This window comes from Bos taurus, chromosome 23, assembly GCF_002263795.3.
Source record: "Bos taurus isolate L1 Dominette 01449 registration number 42190680 breed Hereford chromosome 23, ARS-UCD2.0, whole genome shotgun sequence".
In the NCBI taxonomy this organism is placed as follows: Eukaryota; Metazoa; Chordata; class Mammalia; order Artiodactyla; family Bovidae; genus Bos; species Bos taurus.
Window position 1 is genome coordinate 25,856,396 of NC_037350.1, and position 27,623 is coordinate 25,884,018.

At 40.7% G+C, this 27,623-nt stretch overlaps 1 protein-coding gene across 7 annotated transcripts; it reads left to right on the forward strand.

Annotated features, from left to right (window-relative positions):
* Positions 1-1,958: 1,958 nt before the first annotated feature.
* Positions 1,959-27,160, forward strand: BTNL2 (butyrophilin like 2). Of its 7 annotated transcripts, XM_024983781.1 has the most exons (12): positions 1,970-1,985; positions 2,253-2,331; positions 2,481-2,547; positions 3,233-3,323; positions 13,063-13,146; positions 15,140-15,487; positions 17,459-17,740; positions 19,247-19,267; positions 22,733-23,080; positions 24,167-24,448; positions 25,109-25,213; positions 26,293-27,160. In XM_024983781.1, exons 5-12 carry the CDS (start codon positions 13,068-13,070, stop codon positions 26,295-26,297), a joined length of 1,470 nt encoding a protein of 489 aa, XP_024839549.1. In that variant the 5' UTR covers positions 1,970-1,985; positions 2,253-2,331; positions 2,481-2,547; positions 3,233-3,323; positions 13,063-13,067; the 3' UTR covers positions 26,298-27,160. The 7 variants fall into 7 exon arrangements, with proteins under 7 accessions (XP_024839548.1, XP_024839549.1, XP_010816596.1 ...); XM_024983780.1 differs by having other exon boundaries at positions 1,959-1,985; positions 2,253-2,547; XM_010818294.4 differs by lacking the exon at positions 1,970-1,985 and having other exon boundaries at positions 1,992-2,331; positions 26,298-27,160.
* The last annotated feature ends 463 nt before the right edge of the window (positions 27,161-27,623 follow it).

Below are 27,623 nucleotides of genomic sequence, written 5' to 3' on the forward strand. Positions count from 1 at the left end.
TATTCTTCCGCCTTCTCTGAATCCTCACTTTTCCTGCTTTCCTTAGTGTTATGAGCAGTTTGTCATGCCCTTCTCTTTCAAATACCAGCATGTCCCTACACAAAATGAACAACATAATCACAGCATAATTGACGGCACAGTTCTTATTTCAAAACTGGTGTCCCCTTGAGAAAGCATACGTAAGGGTTTTTTGTGAAGAGATGCATACAATTTTAAGCAGAGTTTATTTTAAGTGGTCAGTGGGTACTAATGTGTCTGATCTCTAACACAATGCAAAGACAAGTCCTAAAGTCCTGGGAAAGTCCCAGCACTTTACATACCATCAAGATGATACAGAATGTGTGTAACAAATAGCTTTTGATACCGCAAAATTGAGTGTGAAAAAATAAAGTTCTGTTTTCCTATTACCGATCCGAATTTTTGTGTCAAGCCCTATCATGTCTTAGAGCAAAGGGGTCAATCTAGTAATTTCCAGAATACTCCATGACTTTCTTGACCATTAATAATTTAAAAGCAGCCCTCTCTGCCCAGGCTTATTTCTAAGTCCCCAGGCAGGAGGTGGTGCAGGACTGCTGGAGAAGGCAGTCCTCATATTTACATGATGACTCCAACTGTATGTCATGGTCACACTGCCCCTGGTTGTCCCTGTCCTTCCCGAATGGGTGACGATGACTGTTATATCCATACCATCACTCTCCTCTTCCTGTATCATCCATGCCAACATTCGAGGCAGTGATCTTTCGTTCTAAGAGTTGAATCTTCCAGGGTCCACCTCTTCTTGCTTCGAGTAGCTTTCCCTTTGCTGCTGCTCTTTGGGGCTGTTGTTGCAGAGACACGCCTATGGCATCACTGCCATTCTGGGAACCAGAGGTAAAGTGGGGCAGCGTCCCCTCCACCCTCATCGAGAGAGAGAAATGGGGTAAAGGAGTTTTCACCAAGGTTTAATTACTTTTTTTCTCCTCTTCAAACCCATCATTCACCATGAGAAAGGTCTTTATCTGCACTAAAGATTGCAGGGGAAAAATTCTTCATTAAGAATAGCAATCTCAAGTTAGCTAGCCCAAATGTGGGCAGACCTTATCAGGGGAGAGGGAGAAACTTCAGGAAAAAAATTCGTTTAAATGCTTTCACATAGTAATGTTGCATATGCTTACATTTTATATTGAAATGAATATTTACAGTTGAATTGTCTTGGAGAACTTTTTAATTCTTGAGAAGCCATACCTCAGGGATACTGTGGGTGTGGTTCCAGACCACCACAATAAAGCGAATATGGCAACAAAGTGAGTCACACAAAGTTTTTGGCTTCCCAGAACTTATAAAAATTAACATTTATATTCTGCTGTAGTGTATTCAGTGTGCAATAGCATTATGTCTAAAAAGCTATATATCTTAATTAAAAATACTTTATTACTAAAAAATGCTAACTATCACCTGTGCCTTCTGTGAGTGGTAGGAGTACCATCAAGGCTCACTGACCACAGATCACCACCCAAATATAATAATAATTAAAAAGAAATACTGGAAGAATTGCCAAGCTGTGACATGGAGACATGAAGTGAGCAAACGCTGTTGGGAAAATGGCGCCATTAGACTTGTTTGGCTTATGGTTGCCACAAACCTTCAATTAGTTTAAAAAATGCAACACCTGGGAAGCACGATTAAAGCAAGTACGCAGATCCCAGCGATACTTGCCCTCTGATTCAAGGAATGGACTTAAGGGGAACTTAAAGGAAAATCTAAGTTAAACCAATGTGCGCGTACACGTGCGCGCACGCACACACACACAATGAATGTGATATAGTTCCCTCATTATAATTTTTGTGCCTAAACATAGTATTGAAAAGCTTTTTAAATTTCTTTGGTTCAGTGTCTGTAACAATTAAGCTCTTTATTACCCATCAAAGGGAGATAAAGAACCAACGTTAAAAGAGCAATAAACTAGCAGGGAGAGACCTTGGCCTGGCGCTCTGTTCCTGGAGAAGGTAGCTCCTGTCTCTGGGCCTCGGGCTTCTCATCATTAGAAGAGGGGAAGGATACTTGATACTCAGTCTTGCGTCCAACTTTAAGCCCCGTGGAGACCTGACAATACGCGGGAGTCCTTAACGTGTGGGGAGGTAGTGGGGCTGTTTAGACAGGCGGCCAGCCTGAGGTGCTGTGAGGATCTGCCAAGGCGCCCCAGGCCGGATGTGAGGTGGGGCCTGGCTTTCTGGGAAGAGATGAAAGTGTAAACGTTACCTTTTGGTCTGCAGGTCTGAAGAACTCATACTAAACCCAGTCAAAGTTCACTTGCCACCCGCGTTTCACTTTTCAAAGGATTACAGCTAGGAGGTGAAGATGTGATTCTGACTGCAGTTTCATCTTCAGGGATTTGGCTTTTCCTTCAGTTTGGGGGAGGCGGCTTGACACCTCCTTCACCCACAGCCCAGGGGACCTGGGGGGCCTCCCCCGCTTTGACTGTGCCTCCATTCTTGCTCCAGGCAGCACTTCAGGCTCTGACCTGTCGGTGGAACCTGCTCTGTGGACGAAGGGTACACCGGGGACCAGGTGAGGAGAAACCCCAGCAGCCCCCTGCCTTCACCCTGAGGGAAAGAGGGAGACGTGAGTGGACTGGAGAGTCCCTGGTGAGGGAGGATGAGGACGGGGGAGTTGACTAAGATGAGGAAGCGGGGCGCAGAGACACCTGGCAGGGAAGCTCTGCCGCTTGTTGTAACACTCCTACTGGTATTTCGTACTCACTCCACCCTGTGTTTTTCAAAGTGCTGCCGTAGCGTATTTGAGCCTCACAATATTGCAATGAAGCAGGCTGGATGAAGAAGGGGCTCTAGATTAAGCCTTAGAAAACCAGGATCATATTACTCATTTGTCTTGTCTGAAGCTGTGCTTGGGCCCTGAGCCTTGCTTCCTTGTCTGTCAAGTGGTGATGATACAGCCAGAAAAATCTTTTTTTTTTAAATTTTTATTTTTTTTTAAATTTAATTTTATTTTTTAACTTTACAATATTGTATTGGTTTTGCTAAATATCGAAATGAATCTGCCACAGGTATACATGTGTTCCCCACCCTGAACCCTCCTCCCTCCCCATACCATCCCTCTGGGTCGTCCCAGTGCACCAGCCCCAAGCATCCAGTATCGTGCATTGAACCTGGACTGGCGACTCGTTCCATATATGATATTATACATGTTTCAATGCCATTCTCCCAAATGATCCCACTGTCTCCCTCTCCCACAGAGTCCAAAAGACTGTTCTATACATCAGCATCACTTTTGCCTGTACCATACTGTCTTGATGACTGTGGCTTTGTAGTAGAGCCTGAAGTCAGGTAGGTTGATTCCTCCAGTTCCATTCTTCTTTCTCAAGATAGCTTTGGCTATTCAAGGTTTTTTGTATTTCCATACAAATTGTGAAATTATTTGTTCTAGCTCTGTGAAGAATACCCTTGGTAGCTTGATAGGGATTGCATTGAATCTATACATTGTTTGGGTAGTATACTCATTTTCACTATATTGATTCTTCCAATCCAGGAACATGGTATATTTCTCCATCTTTTAGTGTCCTTTTTGATTTCTTTCACCAGTGTTTTATAGTTTTCTATATATAGGTCTTTAGTTTCTTTAGGTAGATATATTCCTATTTTATTCTTTCCATTGCAATGGTGAATGGAATTGTTTCCTTAATTTCTCTTTCTGTTTTCTCATTATTAGTGTATAGGAATGCAAAGGATTTCTGTGTGTTGATTTTATATCCTGCAACTTTACTATATTCATTGATTAGCTCTAGTAATTTTCTGGTGGAGTCTTTAGGGTTTTCTATGTAGAGGATCATGTGATCTGCAAACAGTGAGAGTTTTACTTCTTTTCCAATTTGGATTCCTTTTATTTCTTTTTCTGCTCTGATTGCTGTGGCCAAAACTTCCAAAACTATGTTGAATAGTAATGGTGAAAGTGGGCACCCTTGTCTTGTTCCTGACTTTAGGGGAAATGCTTTCAACTTTTCCCCATTGAGGATAATGTTTGCTGTGGGTTTGTCATATATAGCTTTTATTATGTTGAGGTATGTTCCTTCTATTCCTGCTCTGGAGAGTTTTTTTTTTTTTTATCATAAATGGATGTTGAATTTTGTCAAAGGCTTTCTCTGCATCTATTGAGATAATCATATGGTTTTTACTTTTCAATTTGTTAATGTGGTGTATTACATTGATTTATTTGCGGATATTGAAGAATCCTTGCATCCCTGGGATAAAGCCCACTTGGTCATGGTGTATGATCTTTTTAATGTGTTGTTGGATTCTCATTGCTAGAATTTTGTTAAGGATTTTTACATCTATGTTCATCAGTGATACTGGCCTGTAGTTTTCTTTTTTTGTGGCATCTTTGTCAGGTTTTGGTATTAGGGTGATGGTGGCCTCATAGAATGAGTTTGGAAGTTTACCTTCCTTGCAATTTTCTGGAAGAGTTTGAGTAGGATAGGTGTTAGCTCTTCTCTAAATTTTTGGTAGAATTCAGCTGTGAAGCCGTCTGGACCTGGGGTTTTGTTTGCTGGAAGATTTCTGATTACAGTTTCAATTTCCGTGCTTGTGATGGGTCTGTTAAGATTTTCTATTTCTTCCTGGTCCAGTTTTGGAAAGTTGTACTTTTCTAAGAATTTGTCCATTTCTTCCACGTTGTCCATTTTATTGGTATATAATTTTTGATAGTAGTCTCTTATGATCCTTTGTATTTCTGTGTTGTCTGTTGTGATCTCTCCATTTTCATTTCTAATTTTATGGATTTGATTTTTCTCCCTTTGTTTCTTGATAAGTCTGGCTAATGGTTTGTCAATTTTATTTATCCTTTCAAAGAACCAGCTTTTGGTTTTGTTGATTTTTGCTATGGTCTCTTTTGTTTCTTTTGCATTTATTTCTGCCCTAATTTTTAAGATTTCTTTCCTTCTACTAACCCTGGGGTTCTTCATTTCTTCCTTTTCTAGTTGCTTTAGGTGTAGAGTTAGGTTATTTATTTGACTTTTTTCTTGTTTCTTGAGGTATGCCTGTATTGCTATGAACTTTCCCCTTAGGACTGCTTTTACAGTGTCCCACAGGTTTTGGGTTGTTGTGTTTTCATTTTCATTCGTTTCTATGCAAATTTTGATTTCTTTTTTGATCTGTGATTTGTTGGTTATTCAGCAGCGTGTTGTTCAGCCTCCATATTTTGGAATTTTTAATAGTTTTTCTCCTGTAATTGAGATCTAATCTTACTGCATTGTGGTCAGAAAAGATGCTTGGAATGATTTCATTTTTTTTGAATTTACCAAGGCTAGATTTATGGCCCAGGATGTGATCTGTCCTGGAGAAGGTTCCATGTACACTTGAGAAAAAGGTGAAATTCATTCTTTTGGGATGAAATGTCCTATAGATATCAATTATGTCTAACTGGTCTATTGTATCATTTAAAGTTTGTGTTTCCTTGTTAATTTTCTGTTTAGTTGATCTATCCATAGGTGTGAGTGGGGTATTAAAGTCTCCCACTATTATTGTGTTATTGTTAATTTCTCCTTTGATACTTGTTGGCATTGTCTTACATATTGTGGTGCTCCCGTGCTGGGTGCATATATATTTATAATTGTTATATCTTCTTCTTGGATTGATCCTTTTATCATTATGTAGTGACCTTCTTTGTCTCTTTTCAGAGCCTTTGTTTTAAAGTCTATTTTATCTGATATGAGTATTGTTACTCCTGCTTTCTTTTGGTCTCTATTTGCATGGAAAATCTTTTTCTAGCCCTTCACTTTCAGTCTGTATGTGTCCCCTGTTTTGAGGTGGGTCTCTTGTAGGCAGCATATGTAGGGGTCTTGTTTTTGTATCCATTCAGCCAGTCTTTGTCTTTTGGTTGGGTCATTCAACTCATTTACATTTAAGGTAATTATTGATAAGTATGATCCCGTTGCCATTTACTTTATTGTTTTGGGTTTGAATTTATACACCGTTTTTGTGTTTCCTGTCTAGAGAATATCCTTTAGTATTTGTTGGAGAGCTGGTTTGGTGGTGCTGAATTCTCTGAGCTTTTGCTTGTCTGTAAAGCTTTTGATTTCTCCTTCATATTTGAATGAGGTCCTTGCTAGGTACAATAATCTGGGCTGTAGGTTATTTTCTTTAATCATTTTAAGTATGTCTTGCCATTCCCTCCTGGCTTGAAGAGTTTCTATTGAAAGATCACCTGTTATCCTTATGGGAATTCGCTTGTGTGTTATTTGTTGTTTTCCCCTTGCTGCTTTTAATATTTGTTCTTTGTGTTTGATCTTTGTTAATTTGATTAATATGTGTCTTGGGGTGTTTTGCCTTGGGTTTATCCTGTTTGGGACTCTCTGGGTTTCTTGGACTTGAGTGATTATTTCCTTCGCCATTTTAGGGAAGTTTTCAACTATTATCTCCTCAAGTATTTTCTCATGGTCTTTCTTTTTGTCTTCTTCTTCTGGGACTCCTATGATTCGAACGTTGTAGTGTTTAATATTGTCCTGGAAGTCTCTGAGATTGTCCTCATTTCTTTTAATTAGTTTTTCTTTTTTCCTCTCTGATTCATTTATTTCTACCATTCTATCTTCTAATTCACTAATCCTATCTTCTGCCTCTGTTATTCTACTATTTTTTGCCTCCAGAGTGTTTTTGATTTCATTTATTGCATTTTTCATTATATATTGACTCTTTTATTTCTTCTAGGTCCTTGTTAAACCTTTCTTGCATCTTCTCAATCCTTGTCTCCAGGCTATTTATCTGTGATTCCATTTTGATTTCAAGATTTTGGATCAATTTCACTATCATTATTCGGAATTCTTTATCAGGTAGATTCCCTATCTCTTCCTCTTTTGTTTGGTTTGGTGGGCATTTATCCTGTTCTTTACCTGCTGGGTATTCCTCTGTCTCTTCATCTTGTTTAAATTGCTGAGTTTGGGGTGTCCTTTCTGTATTCTGGCAGTTTGTGGAGTTCTCTTTATTGTGGAGTTTGCTTGCTGTGTGTGGGTTTGTACAGGTGGCTTGTCAAGGTTTCTTGGTTAGGGAAGCTTGTGTCGGTGTTCTGGTGGGTGGAGCTGGATTTCTTCTCTTGGGAGTGGAATGAAGTGTCCAGTAATGAGTTATGAGATGTCTATGGTTTTGGGGTGACTTTGGGCAACCTGTATATTGGAGCTCAATACACAATATACACAACCTGTATATTGTGTTCCTGTGTTGCTGGAGAATTTGCTTGGTATGTCTTGCCCTGGAACTTGTTGGCCCTTGTGTGGTGCTTGGTTTCAGTGTAGGTATGGAGGCGTTTGATGAGCTCGTGTCAATTAATGGCCCCTGGAGTCAGGAGTTCCCTGGAGTCAGGGTTTGGACTTAAGCCTCCTGCTTCCAGTTATTGGTCTTATTTTTACAGTAGTTTCAAAACTTCTCCTTCTATACAGCACCATTGATAAAACATCTATGTTAAAGATGAAAAGTTTCTCCACCGTGAGGGTCACCCAGAGAAGTTCACAGCGTTACATGGAGAAGAGAAGAGGGAGGAGGGAGTTAGAGGTGACCCAAATGAGATGAGGTGGAATCAATAGAGGAGAGAGTGGGCTAGCCAGTAATCACTTCCTTATGTGCACTCCACAACTGGACCGCTCAGAGATGTTCACGGAGTTATACAGAGAAGAGAAGGAGGAGGAAGGAGACAGAGGTGGCCAGGAGGATAAAAGGGGGAAATGAAAAGGAGGGAGACAGATCCAGCCAGTAATCAGTTCCCTAAGTGTTTTCCACCATCTGGAACACACAGAAATTCACAGAGTTGGGTAGAGTAGAGAGGGGTTAGGGAGGAGACACAGGCGACCTGGTGGAGAAAAAGGAGAGTCCAAAGGGAGAGAGAGCAGTCAAGCCAGTAATCTCTCTCCCTAGTGAAAAATGGGTACTGAAGATTGGGTTCTTAAAGGTACAAAATTGGTAACAAGTACCTAAAAGCAAAAATTAAAAATCTAGAGTAGAGTTTGGAATTTCAAAAATATAATGTTAAAGAAAAGAAGAAGGAAAAGAAAGAGAGAAAAAAAAACAAACAAAAACAAAGTTGCAAAAATTATAAAGAAAATATAGGTACAAAATTGATAACAAATACCAAAAAGCAAAAGTTAAAAATCTAGAGTAGAGTTTGGAATTTCAAAAATACAATTTAAAAAAAAAAGAAAGAGAGAAAAACAAACAAACAAAAACAAATAAAGTCGCAAAAATTATAAAGAAAATATAGGTACAAAATTGATAACAAATACCAAAAAGCATAAATTAAAAATCTAGAGTAGAGTTTGGAATTTCATATATACAATGTTATATAAAAGAAGAAGAGAAAGAAAGAGAGAGGAAAAAAAGTCACAAAAATTATAAAAAAATATAGGTACAAAATTGATAACAAATACCAAAAAGCTAAAATTAAAAATCTAAGATTGGAATTTCAAAAATACAATGCTAAAGAAAAGAAGAAAAAATAAAAAACAAGGTCACAAAAATTATAAAAAATATATATATGAAGTTTGCTTTTAAAAAATAGGGTCTTTTTTTTTTTTGCAAAGTAATAGCAGGTTATAAAAGTGAAAATTAAAGGAACAATAGAGGACTTAAAATTTTTTAAAAAATTTTAAAAAAAAGAAAGAAAGAATGATCATAAAAATAGTAAAAATATATCTAGGACTTTCTCTGGTTTTGTTGTGGGTATTGTGGGGTCAGTTCATTTTCGGCTAGTTCCTTGGTCCGACTTATATTTCTCATGATCTATAGGCCCCTTCCTATGTAGTCAGTACTAACCACAGGGTTTTAATCTATTGCCTGTAGCTTCCAAGGCGGTTCCCTCTGTTATAGCTACTTCTGTTTGCTGGTCTCTTCAGTGTCTGTTTTCTGCCCTGACAAAAAGGGGACGGTGGAGGACACTTTTTTTTTTTTTTTTTAAGGCTCACTTGTTCAGTTGCGCTGTGGGGAGGGAGGGACGCTGCAAACAAATAACACTGGCATGTGCTTGCAGTGCCTCAGCCACACTGGGCCTGCCCCCGCTCACAGTGTGTGTAGCCTCCCTGCCCACACTGCTCAGGCTCTAGGTTGCTCCACTGGGAACCATCCGTGGCTGGCCCTGGGCTGCTTGCATCTCCCGGGTCCAAGCTGCTCAGGTTCAGGCACTCGGGTAGTCCTCAGAGGCGCAGACTCTGTTGGGCCTGCGTTTTGTGCCCTTCCCAGGTCCCAGCAGCTCAGGTGATGAGGTGTTGGGCGAGCGCGATTGCTGCGACTTATTGCCTCCCCGCCGCTTGGTTATCTAGGTGTACAACTGGCGCACCTTCTCAGGTGGATGTTGACCGTCCAGACCCCCAAGAAGTTTTAGTTAGCAAAAAAGCCTGCTTACAGTTTTATAGATAATGTCTCTCTGGGGCTGTGATTGCCCCCTTCCGGTTCTGGGTGCCTGTCACCAGAGGGGGAAGGTCTGCAGCCCGCTATCTCTGTTCAGTCCTTTGTTCCATGTGCGGGCCTGGTGGTGTCTTAGGTTAGGGCTGGCTTTTCACGTGGTAGATATCCCACAGTCTGCTTTGCTAGCCCAAATTATTTCGCTCAGATAGCGCTCGGGGTATTCAGGCCAGATCCTTATTCTAAGCAATGCAGCCCGCGCCGCGCCTCCCTGTCCAGCCCCCGCTTGCTAGTGGTGTGTGCAGGCATCTGCGCTGCTTCTCCGCTGGGACAGTTACCGTAGGGCTCGCAATCTGCGGGTTTTAATTGTTTATTTATTTTTCCTCCCTGTTATGTTGCCCTCTGTGCTTCCAAGGCTTGGCACAGATTTGGCAGTGAGAAGGTTTCCTGGTGTTTGGAAACTTCTCTCTTTTTAAGACTCCCTTCCTGGGATGGAACTCCATCCCTCCCTCTTTTGTCTCTTTTTTTGTCTTTTATATTTTTTCCTACTTCCTTTTCAAGACTTGGGTTGCTTTTCTGGGTGCCTGATGTCCTCTGCTAGCATTTAGAAGTTGTTTTGTGGAATTTGCTTGGCGTTTAAATGTTATTTTGATGAATTTGTGGGGGAGAAAGTATTCTCCCTGTCCTACTCCTCCACCATCTTAGCTCCTCCTTCACTCCTCTGCCATCTTAGCTCCTCCTTCTGGAAAAATCTTATGAATGATTGTCCCCTTCAGAGCAGAGAAAGGAGAGGTTCAAGGAGTAAAGTAAGATTCTCAAGGTCATGGAGGTAAACACAAAGTCACCTTGTTTCCGAGAAATCTCATGTTACTTTACTTTATAAAAAGTCACTGTATTTAAGTTTGTGTAGATAAATAGGCTTCAAACTTCATGAACTGATTTAATTCATTATTACCAGTTGATTACTATGGTTACATGGCATTTTGAGAATTTAACTTTTGAGGCTTTTTACTGAAAAAAGAAAATCTTCTAACAACCCCTACTGTGTGGCAATTTGTAATTTTGTTTGGCACGAATTTGAACAGTGCATATGTAGATCTTGAAATTTGGAATTGCTATTTACCCATCGCCTAAGTACAAACTACCACTTATCATCTCATCCTAATAGTTGCACTTTATCCAGAAAATGAAATGAAATATGGAATTTTAAGAATTTGATGAAACACATGCATACCCTATCATATCACTTGACAATATCCAAGTTTACCACATTTAATATCAATGGTGGTTTCAGAAGAATCTTGGCTTACATTCAAATGGTAATACAGAGATGTCAAAAGCTTACAATTAAAATGCTTTGATTTAAAGCTTACAATGTAAGTCCAGTTATTCATTTACAAAAAACAAAAAAAAAATGTGTCAAATATTTTCAGCATGCTGATAGCAGATGGTCTATGGCAGCTCTTTTCCTTGCCACTAGGATTCCCTGGTAGCTCAGCTGATGAAGAATCCACCTGCAATGAAGGAGACCCTGGTTGGATTGCTGGGTCAGGAAGATCCCCTGGAGAAGGGATAGGCTACCCACTCCAGTATCCTTAGGCTTCCCTGGTGGTTCAGTTGGTAAAAAATCTGCCTGCAATGTGGGAAACCTTGGTTTGATCTCTGGGTTGGGAAGATCCCTTGGAGAAGAAAGGCTACCCACTCCAGTATTCTTGCCTGGAGAATCCCATGGACTGTAAAGAGTTGGACACGACTGAGCAGCTTTCACTCTTTTTTCGTTGACATTTGGGACTGGGTGATTCTGTAGGGGTTTTCCTGTGCATGGTAGGATGTTTAGCAGCAGTGGTGGCTGGTACTCATTATATGTCACCCTCCCCTTAGGTGTGACAACCAAAAATATCTGCAGACATTGTCGAATGCCTTCCAAGGGCAAACCCTCCTCCCTCCCCACTGAGAACCCTGGTTTAAGGCATTTATTCTCCCTGTTTATACTCTCTCACCAATCTCTTTCTGAGCCTCATTGAAGGTTAATATGCATTTTCACAGCTTTCTTTGAAAGCTTCCTGGTTTGGACAGCCTTTTCCTAGAGTACTTTTGCCAGTTTTCTCTCTGCTTTCCATAAAGAGTCTAAAGGAACATAAACTTACCAACTGATTTGTAGCAAGTGTGGGTCCTTCTTAGTCTGCCTCAGTGAGTGATGGTACTTTGGCATGGACTTTGCAGGTTTTCTTAGCTTTTACTTGCTGGAACAACATGTTTCTGAGAAGGAGTTAAGAAGTCAAGATGGTAATTTCCTTCCAGCTGAGGGGACGTGACTGATCCTTTTCAAGCAGCAAACTACTACTATTCCATGCTGTCTTCTAACCCTCAGGCTCATTTTCCGAAAATATTTAACCACTCTTTCAGGTATTGTGGTTTTGTGGCTGGGCTTGAATCACATTTTCTGGAGATATTTTAGTTGAAAGGGGATTCCCTGAAAGTTCAGGGATAAAGAATCCACCTGCAATGGAGGAGACGCAGAAGACACATGTTCAAATCCCTGGGTTGGGGAGATCCCCTGGAAAAAGAAATGGTAACCCACTCCAGTACTTTTGTCTGGAAAATCCCATGGACAGAGGAGCCCGGCAGGCTACAGTCCATGGGGTCACAAAAGAGTTGGATACAACAACAAACAACAACAGTGTATCACTTTAGAACATAAACAGTCATAATACAGAAAACACAATCTCCTGGACCATTTGGTTCATCATCTCCATTTAAGATGAGTGTTGATTTTCCCTCCTGCTCTATAAAATCGTATTGGTGTTAGTTTTGGCGGACGGGGTGGGGGTGGGGGGAAGCAATAACTTATTGCCCTTGTGCAAGTTCTTATATTTGGTGTGAAGTTTTTCTTTCCATAAGATTCTTAACACAGCTGATAGACTAAAATCTTAGATACCTTTCAGCCTGAGTGTTTCATTTTCCAAAACTAAATCTAGCATTTTAATCTTGGTAGTTTTAAAATATTTTAACTGTGTGGAAGTATTTTTATGTTGTTGGTTACAATGGGCATGTTGAGTTTGCCCATCTCTACCAATTAGGCTTTTTCTTTTATTCACTTCTATGTGTCTTCAGTATGATACAGAAAGATGATACTGAAAGGTTATTGAAGGTCATTTCCTTGGTCATCTTCTTCTGTATCACCGTTTCCACTATTATTTTCTTTACTTTACAAGGCATCCCCTTGCCCCTGTGTTCTCCTGGTGAGAGTCCTGCTTATGATGCCTTCTTGCTCTTTCCTTTACACCCAGGAGACTGTAGAGATGAAGGACTTTGCAGGACAAACTGAAAGGGGAGGGGTGAGAAAAAGTAATTGAATGCTCTCTAATTCTGCATGCTCAGAATAGATGGACCTAAGGAGACTTTTTGTAATCAAAGCATCATTGTCCCTTTAGCCCCAAAGATCTTTTCATTTCAATCAGAAGTCTACCTTAAGTGCCCCAAATAGCATAAAGTACAACAGTGTAAGTAAGAGGTTGGAAATGATGGATAAAAGCAGAGAAAGGGAGCCAAGCCCATTTCATCATTTGATTGTGGAAGATGTTGATGTTGCTTCCCTGTTATGTCTCCATAACCACTGGAAACCACAGAAGCGCTTGTGTATTACAGCCACACTTAGGTACAGTTGTATTTTCTCTTGTGTTTACCCCAGGGAGGATGGTGGAGCTTCCTGGATACAGCCTGTCTGGTGTGTTTGCCTCCTTCTTCTTTATGCTTCTTAGCATGAAGCAATCAGGTAGGATGCTCTTCTTCCCTTTACCATATATTCCAGCGTCTCAGAGGTCCAGTCTGGGTGATGACTTCCAAATTCAAAAGAGCTAGTATAATATTAAGAGTGGGGATCCAGGGGTCAAAGCCCTTGTGTTCCACAAAGACCTCTTTCTCCTCCAGCTGTGTTATGTTTGGAAAGTTACTTGAATACCTTCTGCCTTAGTTTTCTCATCCTTAAGATAAGAATAACAACCTAACTGTATCTCATAGGCTCACATGGGCTTTAAGATTAAATGAGGCTGTACATGAAAAACACTTGAATCAGCACCTGGAACATGGTGAGTCATTCATTCTCCTGCTTCTATTCAGGATAACTCTTGCAGGGCAAGAAAGGGGGCTGCTTCTTACCGTAAATTAAACAGTGTGAAAATACATGGAAATAAACTTGAAGGAGAGTTTCGTGAAATGGGCTTGGAAATCTCGGTAGCTGAATTTTCTTGGTTGAAATATTGTAACTTGAAAACAGATTGTGAAAAGTCAAAGTCAGTGGGTAGCATCAGAACCCCCAATAAAATGCAGGATGACAAGGTGGGAAAAAATCATGGCACAGGACATCAGAATCACTTTTCACTTTCATGATTGGAGAAGGAAATGGCAACCCACTCCAGTGTTCTTGCCTGGAGAATCCCAGGGACAGAGGAGCCTGTTGGGCTGCTGTCTATGGGGTTGCACAGAGTTGGACACGACTGATGCGACTTAGCAGCAGCAGCAGCAGCAGACAGAGGCTGCCAGGAGCTATATGATGTGGTGAGGCTGCCCTCCTCTTTAGTGATGCACTTTCCTAAGCTGTAAAATTCACCCAGATGGCACAACTTGCATTCTAGTGTTATGTTCAGATTTCATCAACACAGAATAGCAGCAGATATCCACCTGTGTTCCATAGTGAGCACCATCAACTTGATGCTGAACAACAACTCAACAAGATGAAGTTCCTTCTTAGGAGTTTTGGATCTGCACAGAGAAAGTGCAACTGGCCCTGGAATATTTTAGGATGAGAAAAAAACATAATATACATGACATGAAATTAGGAAGTATAGGAACATGCAGAATTATGAAACATCTCTTCAATTTGTAGATAACAAAGAAGTCAAACATGACTTAAAATTTTATCAAAAGGCTCGAACTCTTTATACTAATCACTGCCTTAAATCTGCCAAAAATATCCTTGCAAAAGCTGCATTTTACATAGCCCTAGTAATTGGAATCTTGCCTATTTCAGAGAAAAACAAAACAAAACAAATCCAGTTCATTACTTAGGACAAGACAAGAACAATTCTGAAAAGCCTAAAAATCTATTGAATAAATCTATTACCTAAAATTTAGGAAAAGTGATTACAATGTCAGTCACTGAAGTGAAATTGTTATTGTTCAGTCACTAAGTCATGTCTGACTCTTTACATCCTCCTGAACTGCAACATGCCAGGCTTCCCTGTCCTCCACTATCTCCCTGAGTCTGCTCAAACTCATGTCCATTGAGTCAGTGATACCATCCAACTGTCTCATCCTCTGTGAAATTACTAACTATAAAATAAATCACTGTAAAATATAAAATAAGCCACTAACTAATAAAGTTTTCAACTAGAAAATCAGTTTACACTTTAACTTATTTGAGAATAAAAGCAGTGTAGAGGTGGTAATTGTTAATCTTAAAGATGAAGAAATTGAGATTGCAAATCAATTTCTCGAGAACAATGGGTTTCTCTCCAAATCACACATCTGGTAAGTGATTGATTCAGCACTCGTACTCAGGTTTTTTAATTACATGCTATTTTCAGTACACAAGATTGTCTCTGTAACCACCAAACATACATATCATAATGGCTGGATTTCTTTAAAACATTGAAAATAAAACCTCCCCTCCTCCAGGTGCCTCTGTTTTGATACAGGAGACATCCCAAAGCAATCGTATTGCTCCTTCAGGTGACATCTCCCGATTCCTCTGTGTCACTCTTTTGTAGATGACTTCAGAGTGACGGGTTCTGCCCATCCTATCCTGGCCATGGTCGGGGAAGATGCCCTCCTCACTTGTCAACTCCTTCCCAAGAGGACCGCAATGCACATGGAAGTGAGGTGGTACCGCTCGGAGCCTAGCACTCCTGTGTTTTTGTATCGGGATGGAGATGAAGTAACGGAGATACAGATGGAGGAGTACAGAGGCCGGGTAGAGTGGATAGAAGACGGCATCACTGAGGGAAGCGTGTCTCTGAAGATTCACAGCCTCCAGCCATCTGATCATGGGCAGTACTGGTGTCGTGTCAAAGATGACAACTACCTTGCAGAAACAAGCCTGCTACTCCAAGTAGCCAGTGAGTATATGGGGAAAGACACAGGCTCTCAGAAGGCGAGGTATATTAACTTGCATTAAGCTCATTTCCAGTTGAACAATTCTCTTTTAATCATGGAGGCAATTGCTGATGTCCAGTCTTCTGATTCTTTTGGAGGCAAGTGGTTCTGTAGGCTTTAAAGTGAGCTCAGTTATAAACAATTTCCCCAAGTTTAACTTAGACAATTTTGGCTATTCTTGAGGATTATTTAAAATTGATGACACGTAGTCATTAGCAATTTTGCTGAGGCAAGAATTCATGCCATACGGGTTAGTGTGCAAAGGCAAGTCAGCTGCTGTGTGAGCGAGTCTAGTTGACAAGCCCTGCATCTCTGTTCTCTGCTGCTGCTGCTAAGTCGCTTCAGTCGTGTCCGACTCTGTGCTCAGCCTCAAATACACAGTCACTGAGATGTGAACTCACTGTCTGAGTAACGCTGCCTTCAGTTAAAAAGCTAATGATGAGACAGCAGAGGTTAAGAACATTGTGCTTTTATGGAGATTATGGATACTAGTGTTCAGTGAAATTGGGGCTCACAGACGGTTTGGAGACATACCCATTGTGAGTGGCAAGGACCTGCATGATGCTTTTGTGTTAGCAAAGCAGGAAGGGGTTGGAAGAAATAAATCGCACTGAAGAAAGGATCACTCTGTGGAAAAACAAATATCTGAAAGTAATGGATCATATGGCTCCCTGGCAGGAGTAACTACTTCATGTGCTAAAGAGAAAATTACTGTTGTCGTTTAGTTTCTAAGTCGTGTCTGACTCTTTTGTGACCCCGTGGACTGTAGCCTGCCGGGTTCCTCTATCCATGGGATTTCCCAGACAAGAATACTGGAGTGGGTTGCCATTTCCTTCTCCAGGGGATCTTCCCAGCCTAGGGATTGAACCCACATCTCCTGTATTGGCAGGCAGATTTACCTTTACCACTGAGCCGCCAGGGAAGCCCAGAAGAAAAAATTAGGCAAATCCATTTACCTTATCAGGAAAATTGTTCTAAGGAGAATTTAACCTCTCTAACTGATGCTGTTCTCTTCTTTGCTCCCCTACGAGGTTGATCTCCAACACCTTCTTTTTCTCAACACCTATGTGTGATTATTACTGTTATTAAGTTCAAGTTGACTCAAGATAGATGAAAAGAATCCACAAACTTCTGAGATATGGAGTGGGGAGGGCCCGTACCAAGGCATTTCACTTTCAGGTACATCTGAAAAGAAGCTATGCATTTTCTAAGGCTCTGGGTGAAGAAAATGGGTCTCTGTTCTCAACAAGTGGTAGAAACAAAATTGTCATCTATGGAAAATAGAATCCCCTTTGTTTGGGTTTGAGAGTTGTGTTGAATAGAGAAAGAACTTCATGATTATATAAAACTTGGATTCTCAAAAACATTTCCCATGGAATGGAATGCTTAGATACAGAAAGTCCTCATGAGACTTCCCATTTTGCATACCCCAGGTTATCTGTTTTCTCCCCCAGGTCACAACCACCAACAAAAGGAATGGGAAGAATATTCTCTCTGGAGAAGAGTTCTCACTTTACAGTAAATATTCTATTTAAATTGGAGTCAAGATATCATCCAACATGTCCAAGTGCCTGACATAATAATATTAAGATGAAAAAGGCAAAGTCTGTCTCACAAGGGAGTTCATGAGTAAATTGTAACAAATCTTAGTTTGCAGTGCTAGAGACAGAAGCAAAATGTCATTATGTAACTCTTATTTTCCTGTCTGAGTCTGAATGAAAATACTGCTCATATGCTAGAATTTAAAGATCCAGACTAAGGTATAAAGTGTATGTGAGTTCCAGTTTGAATGGGAGGAGGACTTTGGGCCACCTTTTGCTCAGCAGAGCCTTGAAGTTCTGCTCTCTCCCTATGAGCAAGGTCACTGGACCCCCAGCTCTGTGATTTGTGCCTCCATGGGCTCCGGGACTCAGGGCTGTGTCTTTCTACCGCAGGTCTGGGGTCTGACCCTTACATCCACATGGACGGATCTGTGGAAAGTGGACTCCAGCTTGTGTGCACTGCAAAGGGCTGGTTCCCGGAACCTCAGGTTTCCTGGCAAGACATCAAGGGAGAAAAGTTGCTGACTTTCTCTAATTATAACTTCCAAGATGAAGATGGCTTGTTTTATGTAGAAAGCACTCTTGTGGTCAGGGATGCCTCTACAGAGGCTGTGTCCTGCTTCATCCACAACCCCTCACTCACCGAGGAGAAGGGCTCAGACGTCTCCATCCCAGGTCAGTGCTCTGCATCTAGGATCAAGATGCTCCCATTAGTAGGAAAGGTTGAAGGGACTGTTCTGTAGCACCTAATATTTTTTAGTCAAGAAGAATATCTAATATTTAGTAATATGCATTGTGTGTGTGTTAGTTGCTCAGTCATGTCTGACTCTTTGCAACCCCATGGACTGTAGCCCTCCAAGCTCCTCTGTCCATGGAATTCTCCAGACAAGAATACTGGAGTGGGTTGCCATTTTCCTTCTTCAGGAGATCTTCCTGACCCCGAGTCTCCTGCATTGCAGGTGGATTCTTTACCATCTGAGCCACCAGGGAAGCACCAATATGCATTAAAAACTATAAAACATTTATGGCTGGAGATATACATACACTATATAGCTATATTGTTAATGGCATTCCATTTATTTTTGGATTCTGCCTTTTCTTCTTTATTAATTTTCTTTTCTCACAAGTATGTGTTACACTGTGAAGGAAATACAACTATTCATTCAACTGAAATGTTTTCTTGTGCTGTATTTTTGCCAGTTACATCTAGGAACTTATCATCTAAAGATAATCAGAGATGGAGACAACTATTTACACAGTAATGCATCTTTATTATAGCCTCATTTATAAATAGCAGCAAAAATAGCAGCCAGAAACCCAATACAACAGTGGAGTGTTAAGTGTCTTATGTTACTATACATTATAGCATTGATGAAAAACAGTATTTAAAATACTATTTAAATTTAAATACTATTTAATATTTAAATAGTATTTAAAACAGTATTTAAAAGATTATTGGCTTTAAATAACTTAAAATTGCACTAAGACTTTTGGGACACCCTCTACATTTAGATATAAAGATGTAAGTACATAGCTATTTACATAAATGGTTATAGGGAAAAAGTTAAATGTTATATGTTGCTGTTAAAAGGAGTCAAATATATATACATATGTATATATAATTACAAAGCATATATTAATATACCTCTCAGTTTGTAATTATGGGTGATAATTGTCTTTGTCCACATATGATAAAGGTATAAAAATACACTTTTCATATATATGAAATGGAGAGGGAGTATCTAGGGGAAGGCACAGGACAGCTAGTGTGAGTTTCTAGTGTGAGTAAGCAGTGCCATCGTGATAACTGGCCTCACCCACCAGCTGCACCCTCTCACCCTGCTATGATTTCTGCACCTGCTCTTTGTCCCAAGGGGCCTGCATTTATTAAAAATAATATTATTGTTTCAATACAATAGTTAAATATGTTAAAGATAAGCAGAAACAAGCAGAACCATGGGGTGGTAGAATTGAGAACATTCTTGTGCAGAGAAAGGGAAAAATAGCTGGACTACCAGGCGAAAAAAAAATGTCATTATTTTTCTACATTTTATTTCTTTCTTATGAATCAACTGTTTTGAGAAAATGTAGACCTTGCGTTTTTTGGGAGGGGGAGGAAATATTTTCTCTCCTTTCTCTTAGAACAAATTCCTTGATATGTTATTCTCATTCTTTTTCCAGAAAAACTCCAAACAGAGATGGGTAAGCAGAGATGGTTGGTGTGCATGAGTGTACATGAGCCTCTGCCCTCCCTCCACCCCTGAGGAAGGCGATGCTCCCTGGACAAAGCACACACAGCGAAGGTGACACCTCGTGACCCAGATGAGAACCTGGGGCATGATCTTCCCAAGTCTCACCTTAGTACTGGAGGGACCAGGAAAGCGCAGTCTCACGAGGCACCTTCACACTGCGTAACCTGCCACCTTCCGTGTCCGTGGGGACCCCCGTGAGCCCCAGACGGATGCCTAAAACGGGTGCAGACAGAAGCTCTGCCCCACTGGGCGGGAGGAGGGGGAGTGTGTAGGGGATGGCATGGGACCGCTGGTGTGAGTTTCTGGCGTGAGTAAGCAGTGCTGTCGTGATACTGGAGGTCCTCACCCCCCCACGCCTGCACCCTCTCGCCCTGCTATGGTTTCTGCACCTGCTCTTCACCCCTGGGGGCCTGACCTCATCACTGTTGGGAGGAAGCTGTGACTTTCCTGGATGCAGCCTGGGACCCTGTGCTCCAGGTGGTCATTTTCCTGTTTTTCTTTACTTACTAGGTGGACTGCAGGTATTTTATGGTACCTAAGATAAGTGGTTTAAACAATAACCAACGGATTTTTAAGCCTCTTTCAGTTTCTCCTTTGATTTCTTGTATCTTCCCCCCTCTCCTCCTTTCTGTGACCTCTTCTCTGAGCCCATAAAAACCAGTCTGCTACCCACCTGCTCATTTTCTCCTTCCGTTGATACCCTGCTCTCCTTTAAGTCACCTGGTACAGGAATATGTGTGAAGGTGTGTGTGGGTGCCTGTGTGCACGTTAGGTTTCAGCCCATACAGGAGTTTTCAAGGAAAATTAAGGTGGAGAGCACACTCCAGTCTCTGCCAGAGTCTAGTGTGATACTTTGGACCCCTTTGGGCCATAAAGATAAAGAGAAGGACCTTGGAACAGTCAACGGTAACTCTGTAGACTGAGGAGATAAGATAACTCTGTAGACTGTGCCCTGATAAGCCTTACCCTCCAACTGAAATCCCTTCCCTCCTGGGGCGGACAGAAAGCTTGACTGGCAAAGCTTGTCAGTTACAGCTCAGAAAACCCAGCCAGTGTTGGGCAGGCTGGCCTACATGTCTGTCCCTTAGGAAGATCCTCTTATTTCTCTGAGTTATTTGAATCAAAATGACATGCTCCTTGGAGACCCAGCACACAAAGTACAGTCTGATGTCCTGTTGTTTCTAAGTGGTGCATGCCTTCTGGGACCAAAGGTAAATAAGATGAAAAGACCAGAACTTCCCTTGGCTCTGCCCTCAGGAGCCTTGAGGATGAGCTGGTAATAGAGAGGAGATCAGGGAGTTCAAAGCTGCCACTGTGTTGTTAGAGCTTGTGACTTAGAGCTCAGAGGCTGCTGGCAAACCAAGATTTCTATAGAAGTCCTGAAACTGAAATCCTAGTTCCTGCTCTGGAAAATGTTATTGGTTATAAAAATAATAACTAATTTTTTGAAATGATAATCACATGCCCAGCATGATGCTAAATGATTTTGGGGAGTTATTTTCTTTTTTTCCAATAATTTAAAAGGTGAATAGATTTATCATCATTTTACAGTTGGGGAATAATCAATTTTAGCTCTTAATTATCAATCTCTGGTAGGGCAAATCTAGTTTGAGATTTAATATGTACCACAGCCTGGATTTCTATTATAAATTATCTTTTTGTTGTTTAGTTGCTAAGTAGTGTCCAACTAATTGGAGAAGGAAATGGCAACCCACTCCAGTATTCTTGCCTGGAGAATCCCATAGACAGATGAGCCTGGCAGGCTACAGTCCATGGGGTCGCAAGAGTCGGACACGACTTAGTGCACTGTCTCTCACTGTCTCTCACAGCCCATGGATAGGAGAAAAGAAAAAAAACCTCATATAGATAACAGAGATGAGGAAATAGTCTGCTTTATTACCCTAAGACACATGGATGAAGAAATAGCAGCAAACTCCTAGCTCTTTTTTATCCTGACTCCTACATTTGTGTTTAGATTTTAACAGGTACATATAAAGTAGAAATAATATGTTTTAAGTAAAATTGCAAAACAAAGCAAACAGCATGCTGGAAATAACTGGGAGACAAATTTTATCAAGAATAGAACAGAATAATCTGAAAATTAGAATTATGTTTCTAGAGAAGTACCTAGAAGATTACCTATGAAATACATAATGAGGACATTTTGCCTTTGATCTCCGATTCCTCACACAAACAAGTGACACATTTATGCCTGGATTTCTATTATAAATTATCTTTTTGTTGTTTAGTCGCTAAGTAGTGTCCAACTCTTTGCAGCCCCATGGACTGTGGCCCACCAGACTCCTCTGTCCATGGGATTTTCCAGGCAAGAATACTGGGCAAGATTCTAGGCAAAAATAGCATTATAAGATCATTATAACATTTTTCAAGATCACCTGAGAACACTGACTAGTGTGTGTTTAGAGGCTCACGTATGTGGGACCTTGAGGCACTGAAATATGATGACTGGATCTGACTTATAAGGTATTATAAAACAAGCTAGAGGCATTTCTTCATACTTCATTACTAAAAAGCCACCTCATTTTCATTTCGTTGCCATTATCAAGGTCTATAATGGGATTGGCTCCAATAACCTCAGGTCGTGAATCTCTTGCCTCACTCACACTGCATTGCTATCATTGTAATCCTTTATATATGGATTATTTTTTTTGAAAGTGAAAGTTGCTCAGTCACGTCCGACTCTTTGTAACCTCATGGACTATACAGTCCATGGAATTCTCTACGCCAGAATACTGGAGTGGGTAGCCATTCTCTTCTTCAGTGGATCTTCCCAACCCAGGGATCAAACCCAGGTCTTGCAAATTGCAGGTGAATTGTTTACCAGCTGAGCCACAAGGGATGTCCAAGAATACTGGAGTGGGTAGCCTATTCCTTCTCCAGGGGATCTTCCTAACCCAGGAATTGAACTGGGGTCTCCTCCACTGCAGGAGGATTCTTTACCAACTGAGCTATCAGGGAAGGTTTAACTCCAGGCAAACCTTTTTATTTTGATAGTGACATATATGTCTTGTAGTATAAGAAACTGAAGCACACACAGATTAAGAAGTAGTTTAAGGTCATGCAAATTTGAAATGATAAAATGTTAATTTGATTTTAATTGCAATATTATTTTCTTATGGGTCTATAAACTAAATGAGATTATAGGAAATGGCTGCAGGTGTGGGTTTAATAAGTGATAATCTTCAGATGCAACCAGGGGTGGTTCTGCCTTGCACAGGGGCAACTTCTATCCTGATTCCACCAAATCTCCACCTCTGTAAAGAATACCTTTGAACCTCAGGCCCCCCTCTGCTGGATGTCCCGAGTCCTAAACACTATTTGAGATGTTCTTGCAGATGACACTATTTGCTCCAGTTTGAATCTTCCATTGTGCTTTGTCTGCTGTATTTAACAGCTTCCTTAAAAGTGATTGGACCTTCCCAGCCCATCCTTGTTAGAGTGGGAGAAGACATACAGTTAACCTGCTCCCTGGCCCCAAAGACTGATGCACAGAGCATGGAGGTGCGGTGGGTCCGATCCCACCGTCATCCTGCTGTTTACGTCTATACGGATGGGGCCCGTGTGGCTGGAGAGCAGATGGCAGAGTATCGGGGGAGGACTGCACTGCTGAGTGATGCTATCAGTGAGGGGAGGCTGACCCTGCAGATAAATGACGCCAGGACTTCAGATGATGGGAAGTATCAGTGCCTTTTTGAAAAAGACGGGGTCTACCAAGAGGCCGATTTGGATCTGAAGATCATAGGTAAGGATTTTAGACAGATGTTCTGAATTCAATGTCTGTTCCTACTGCTTTTAACTTGCTGGGTCCTGGAAAATTTCTCTGGCACCTGAAATTTTCTTAATGTCCATTCACTCACCAAATGTACAGTAAATTCTCCCACATGCTGGAGCTATCTTAGATATATAACGTCCACAAACTCAAATGGACCAGACCTAATTCTTTGTGTGTAGAATTTGTATCCTTCCCAGGATCTCCATAAAGTGACCATACCTCTAGTGAAATGTGAGATTCTTATTCCATAATGACACAGGACTCATTATTTCAGTGTGTTACTAAAATATTGGGAAAGATGTAGTTATTAGGAAATATGGTAATTTGAAGGTTAAACTGTTGGGTTGGCCAAAAGTTTGCTCAAGTTTTTCCATCATGTCTTAAAAATAAACTTTTTGGCCAACCCAACAGATCTACCATATAGGAAAAAAATAAAAATGTCGACAGTATTGGCAGGGACCGAGGAGGGACAAGATCACCCCCTGCATCATGATTTCCCTCTGTCTATGTTTGTGGGTGAAAACTGATTTTTCTAAGGTTGGCAACTACTATGAGGACATTGCCTAACTCACAGATAATCTGTTTCTCCCACAGGTGGTGTATCCAAATTAATAAATATGTTTAGAAAACTTCCATGGGAGCACAAGTTAACAAGTTTAATGAACTTCATAATTTTCTACCATTGGAAACATGTATTTATAAGATTTTGTTCTTTGAGAATATTCTCTTATCTGTTTTTCTGGCCATGTTGATTCATGACCTTATCAGAGTTAATTTTTGGGGTATAGAAGAATAAAAATTGGATTTGAAATTTATTGCATCCTTTAATCTGTCCCAGAATGATTTTAGGAATACAAAACATAAAAACATGCAAACAAAAGGAAACAAAGGCTCCAGCTAGTCTCATTCCTAAGTGGCGTATAAACTTCGCTTACCCCTGTAAGCTTCGCTTTCTGCTCCAAGCCTCTGAACCCCTCTCTCCCCTTGCAGTGAAATCACTGACTATGTAACCACTTGCAGAGGCTCTCAGTTGCCTTCCTTGATCTTTATTCCCAGGTCTGGGTTCTTCCCCTCAAATCTCCATGGAGGGACCAAAGGATGGAGAAGTAAAGCTAAAGTGCACTTCAGAAGGCTGGTTCCCACAGCCCCAAGTGCAATGGAGGGACATGGAAGGAAACACAATACCATCATCTTCCCAGGACCTAACTCAAGGCAGCCAGGGGCTATTTCAAGTGGAGGCATTTCTACTGGTCACAAACAGCTCTATTGTGAATGTGACCTGCTCCATCAGCAGCCCCCTTCTCGGCGAGGAGAAAAAGACAACTTTTTATGCTTCAGGTTAGTGATTCCATGTGCTCATCTCAGCTTTGTGAATTAAATACGAAGACCAACCAAGACTTACTCATTTTACTGCTTTTCTATTTTTTTTGCTTTTCTGATGAAGTCTATTGCTATCTCTTGCAAAGCTGGTCTTCAAGACATCTATAGATTCTACTCTTTTAAGCTTCTCCCTGAAATCCCCCTCTAAAGCCATAAGGTTATATGGTTATATCATCAGCTACTAAATTCCAAGAATTGACTGTATCATCACTGTATCTTTTTCAACGCAAAAACATTGACATCACTTCCCCCTGCCCCTCATGACAGGTTTTCTTCCAGATTAGAAATTAATTTTCCATAGCACCATTTTCATGGCTGCAGATTCGGTAAATTTATCTTTTTGCCACCTTTGCTGTTCCAGTGTTTGTGGTGATGATAGAGTTGGAAAAGAGAAAGGGGAGAAATGTGTGTGTTTCTGAGAGGGGCTAATGGGAAAGCTAGCATGAACCTCTAGTCTCTCCTCGGCTTGTGCAGAGTAGGGAGCAACAGACCAACTTTCTTCTGGACAGGACCAATTCTCATCCTCCTCTGCAGCCTAGGAGCCGCTCAGATGAGAAGAAAAATCCTGAAATTCTCCCAGTTTCAGGATTTAATGTGATTCTGGGGTTTCCTTTTCAGAGTCAAGGATGATTTATTCATGGAACATACTGCTGATTTGGGGATTGCTTCTTCTTCTTCTTGTTGGAGTTGTAGGCTTGATCTGGAGGAAAAACTGCAGAAAAGGTGAGTTAGGAGAACAGAAACAGTGTGGAACAGGCTTTGCAGTGGGAACCTTTTCAGCAGACACTGAAGCAGAAAGGCATCCAGTGGATATTCAGTAATTAATGAAACATGAGTGTCCATGGCTTACATGCATGTAATTGAGGATCAGTGTTGAATGAGATCAATTTACAGTAATAACAGAAGCAAAAGGAATAAAAGATAATAATTTAATCTCCCAGTGCACATTCCCAGGTGATCTAGTGGAGGGAGAGGAAGAAAAAAAATGGCATAGACATCCTTGCTCTGAAGCTGAGACTTAACTGGATTCTGTCAGCATGAACTGATTTCACTGAGATCATTAAAATACGATGATTTACTTATCAGTTTTCCTTGCTCTGAAGGAAGGGCTTCTCATATACTGGTGATTTTGTGAGCCCTAAAAAGTTCTTCCACTTTAACTTTCTTAAGTCATAGTATCTTTTTTCCCTGTTTGGATGTTAATATCATGAAATTAATATTTTAAAGTATTCCTATGTTGCTTATTATCAGAATGGATTTTCTTTCTCTGTAGTGAATAAGACATTGGATTCAAAAACAGCTCACCCAGAACGAATCCTTTCTGAGGGAAACAAGCTTGTGACCTACAGAGAGTCACGCAGCCAGATGTCCTGCAACAATTTGATGGCCTCCTTCGCAAGCTGGGACGGGAGGGGCTTGTCTCAGGAGGGTGGTACTGAGAGGCGGAGGTTAGGGATAGGACAGGATAGGCCTTGAGTGTTGCCAAGGACAGCATTCTGAAGAAGTTGTCTGTGTATTATCTGAGAATGAGTTGGGATAAGGGGTTGCTATGGAAATGAGTACTGGGCCATTTCCTCTCCTCTAGGCCTCCACTGCCTGAAGATGTCTCTAGGGCGTTAGAATCTCCCTTGACTACACCTCTGGAGGCCTCTCCTTTGATAACTTGAACAAGTGCCCTATTTATGGTGCGTGAGTGCTCAGTTGTAAATTTTAGCACTGTGCCACCTAGGAAGCCTTATCTATACTTTCCCCCAATATTCTTATCTGAAATTCTGCACCCCCTTCTTTCTTTGGTCTCCTAGTGTAGGTTCTTCTGAATCTTTCCTGCACCCAAAGGAGTCTCAGCAGCATCTCCAAGGAGAACATAAAGATTTGGAAAAAGTCTTAAAGTCTTCTGAAGTGAGACTGAGGGACACCTCCGAATGACAGACTGCACTTTCTAAGAAGGCAGACATTACGGTTTTCACTGTCCTTTGAAGATTATTCATCTGTGACATTCTGGAATTTTCTCTTTTGGATCATGGTTTTTTTTTTCCCATACTTAAATTTATATTTGAAGTTATGTACTGTAATATTCTAGTATGTAATATTATTCTTTCACAAGTGTATTCACGCTTATTTTATTTAGCTTAAAATTTTTCCAATTGTGGTAAAATACACACAAAATTCATCATTTTAGTCATTTTAGAGTGTCTAATTCTTGTTGTTTTTACTAAAAGGGAACCAAAAACCATAAACAGTTTTTAGGGCTTTATTCAGACTCTGATTTTACAGTTTCTTGAAGAGAGACATCTCAATGGCAGAATGCAAAACGGGAAAGATGCTATTACTAAGATGAGAAAGATATGTAATTGCTGAAATGATGTCTCAAATCTGAATTCAATTAAGATTAGGAAGGAATATAATCAAAGTGTATTTAATTTTCCTATCCATTAAAGTTTTAAGGAAAAGAATAAAGTGTCCAAGACATCGGTATTTTTCCCATTCACAATACGTGCAACCATCATTAGTATTCAGTTCCAGAATATTTTCATCCAAAAGGAAACTCCATCACCATTAAGCAGTCATACCCATTTGCCCCTCCCTCCAGCCTGTAGTCCATCTTGTTTCTATAAATTTGCCTGTACTGGATATTTCATATAATTGGAGTCATAAAATACTTTGCATAGACTTTTGGTGTGTCTGTAATTTTTTTTTTTTTTTTTTTTTACTTAGTATGGTGTTTTTAAAGTTCATCCACGTTGTCAAATATTCCAGTACTTCATTCCCACCTTTTTTTCATTAAAAGATTTTATTTTTTAAGAGTTTTTTTTCCAGGTTTACAGCAAAATTGAATGGAAAATCCAGAGTATTCCCATATCCCTCCCCTCTCACCCTTTAGTTTCCTCTATTATCAACAATTTGCATTGGTGTGGTGCATATGTTACAACATACTTTCAACATACAACAGTACTTTCAACTAAAGTCTAGGGTTTGCTTATGTGTCATACACACACACACACGCACACACACACTCACACACACACACATAGGCTTTCCCGGTAGCTCAGAGGTAAAAGAATCTGCCTACAATGTAGGAGCCGCAGAGGATGAGGGTTCAGTCCCTGGGTGGGGAAGATCCCCTGGAGGAGGG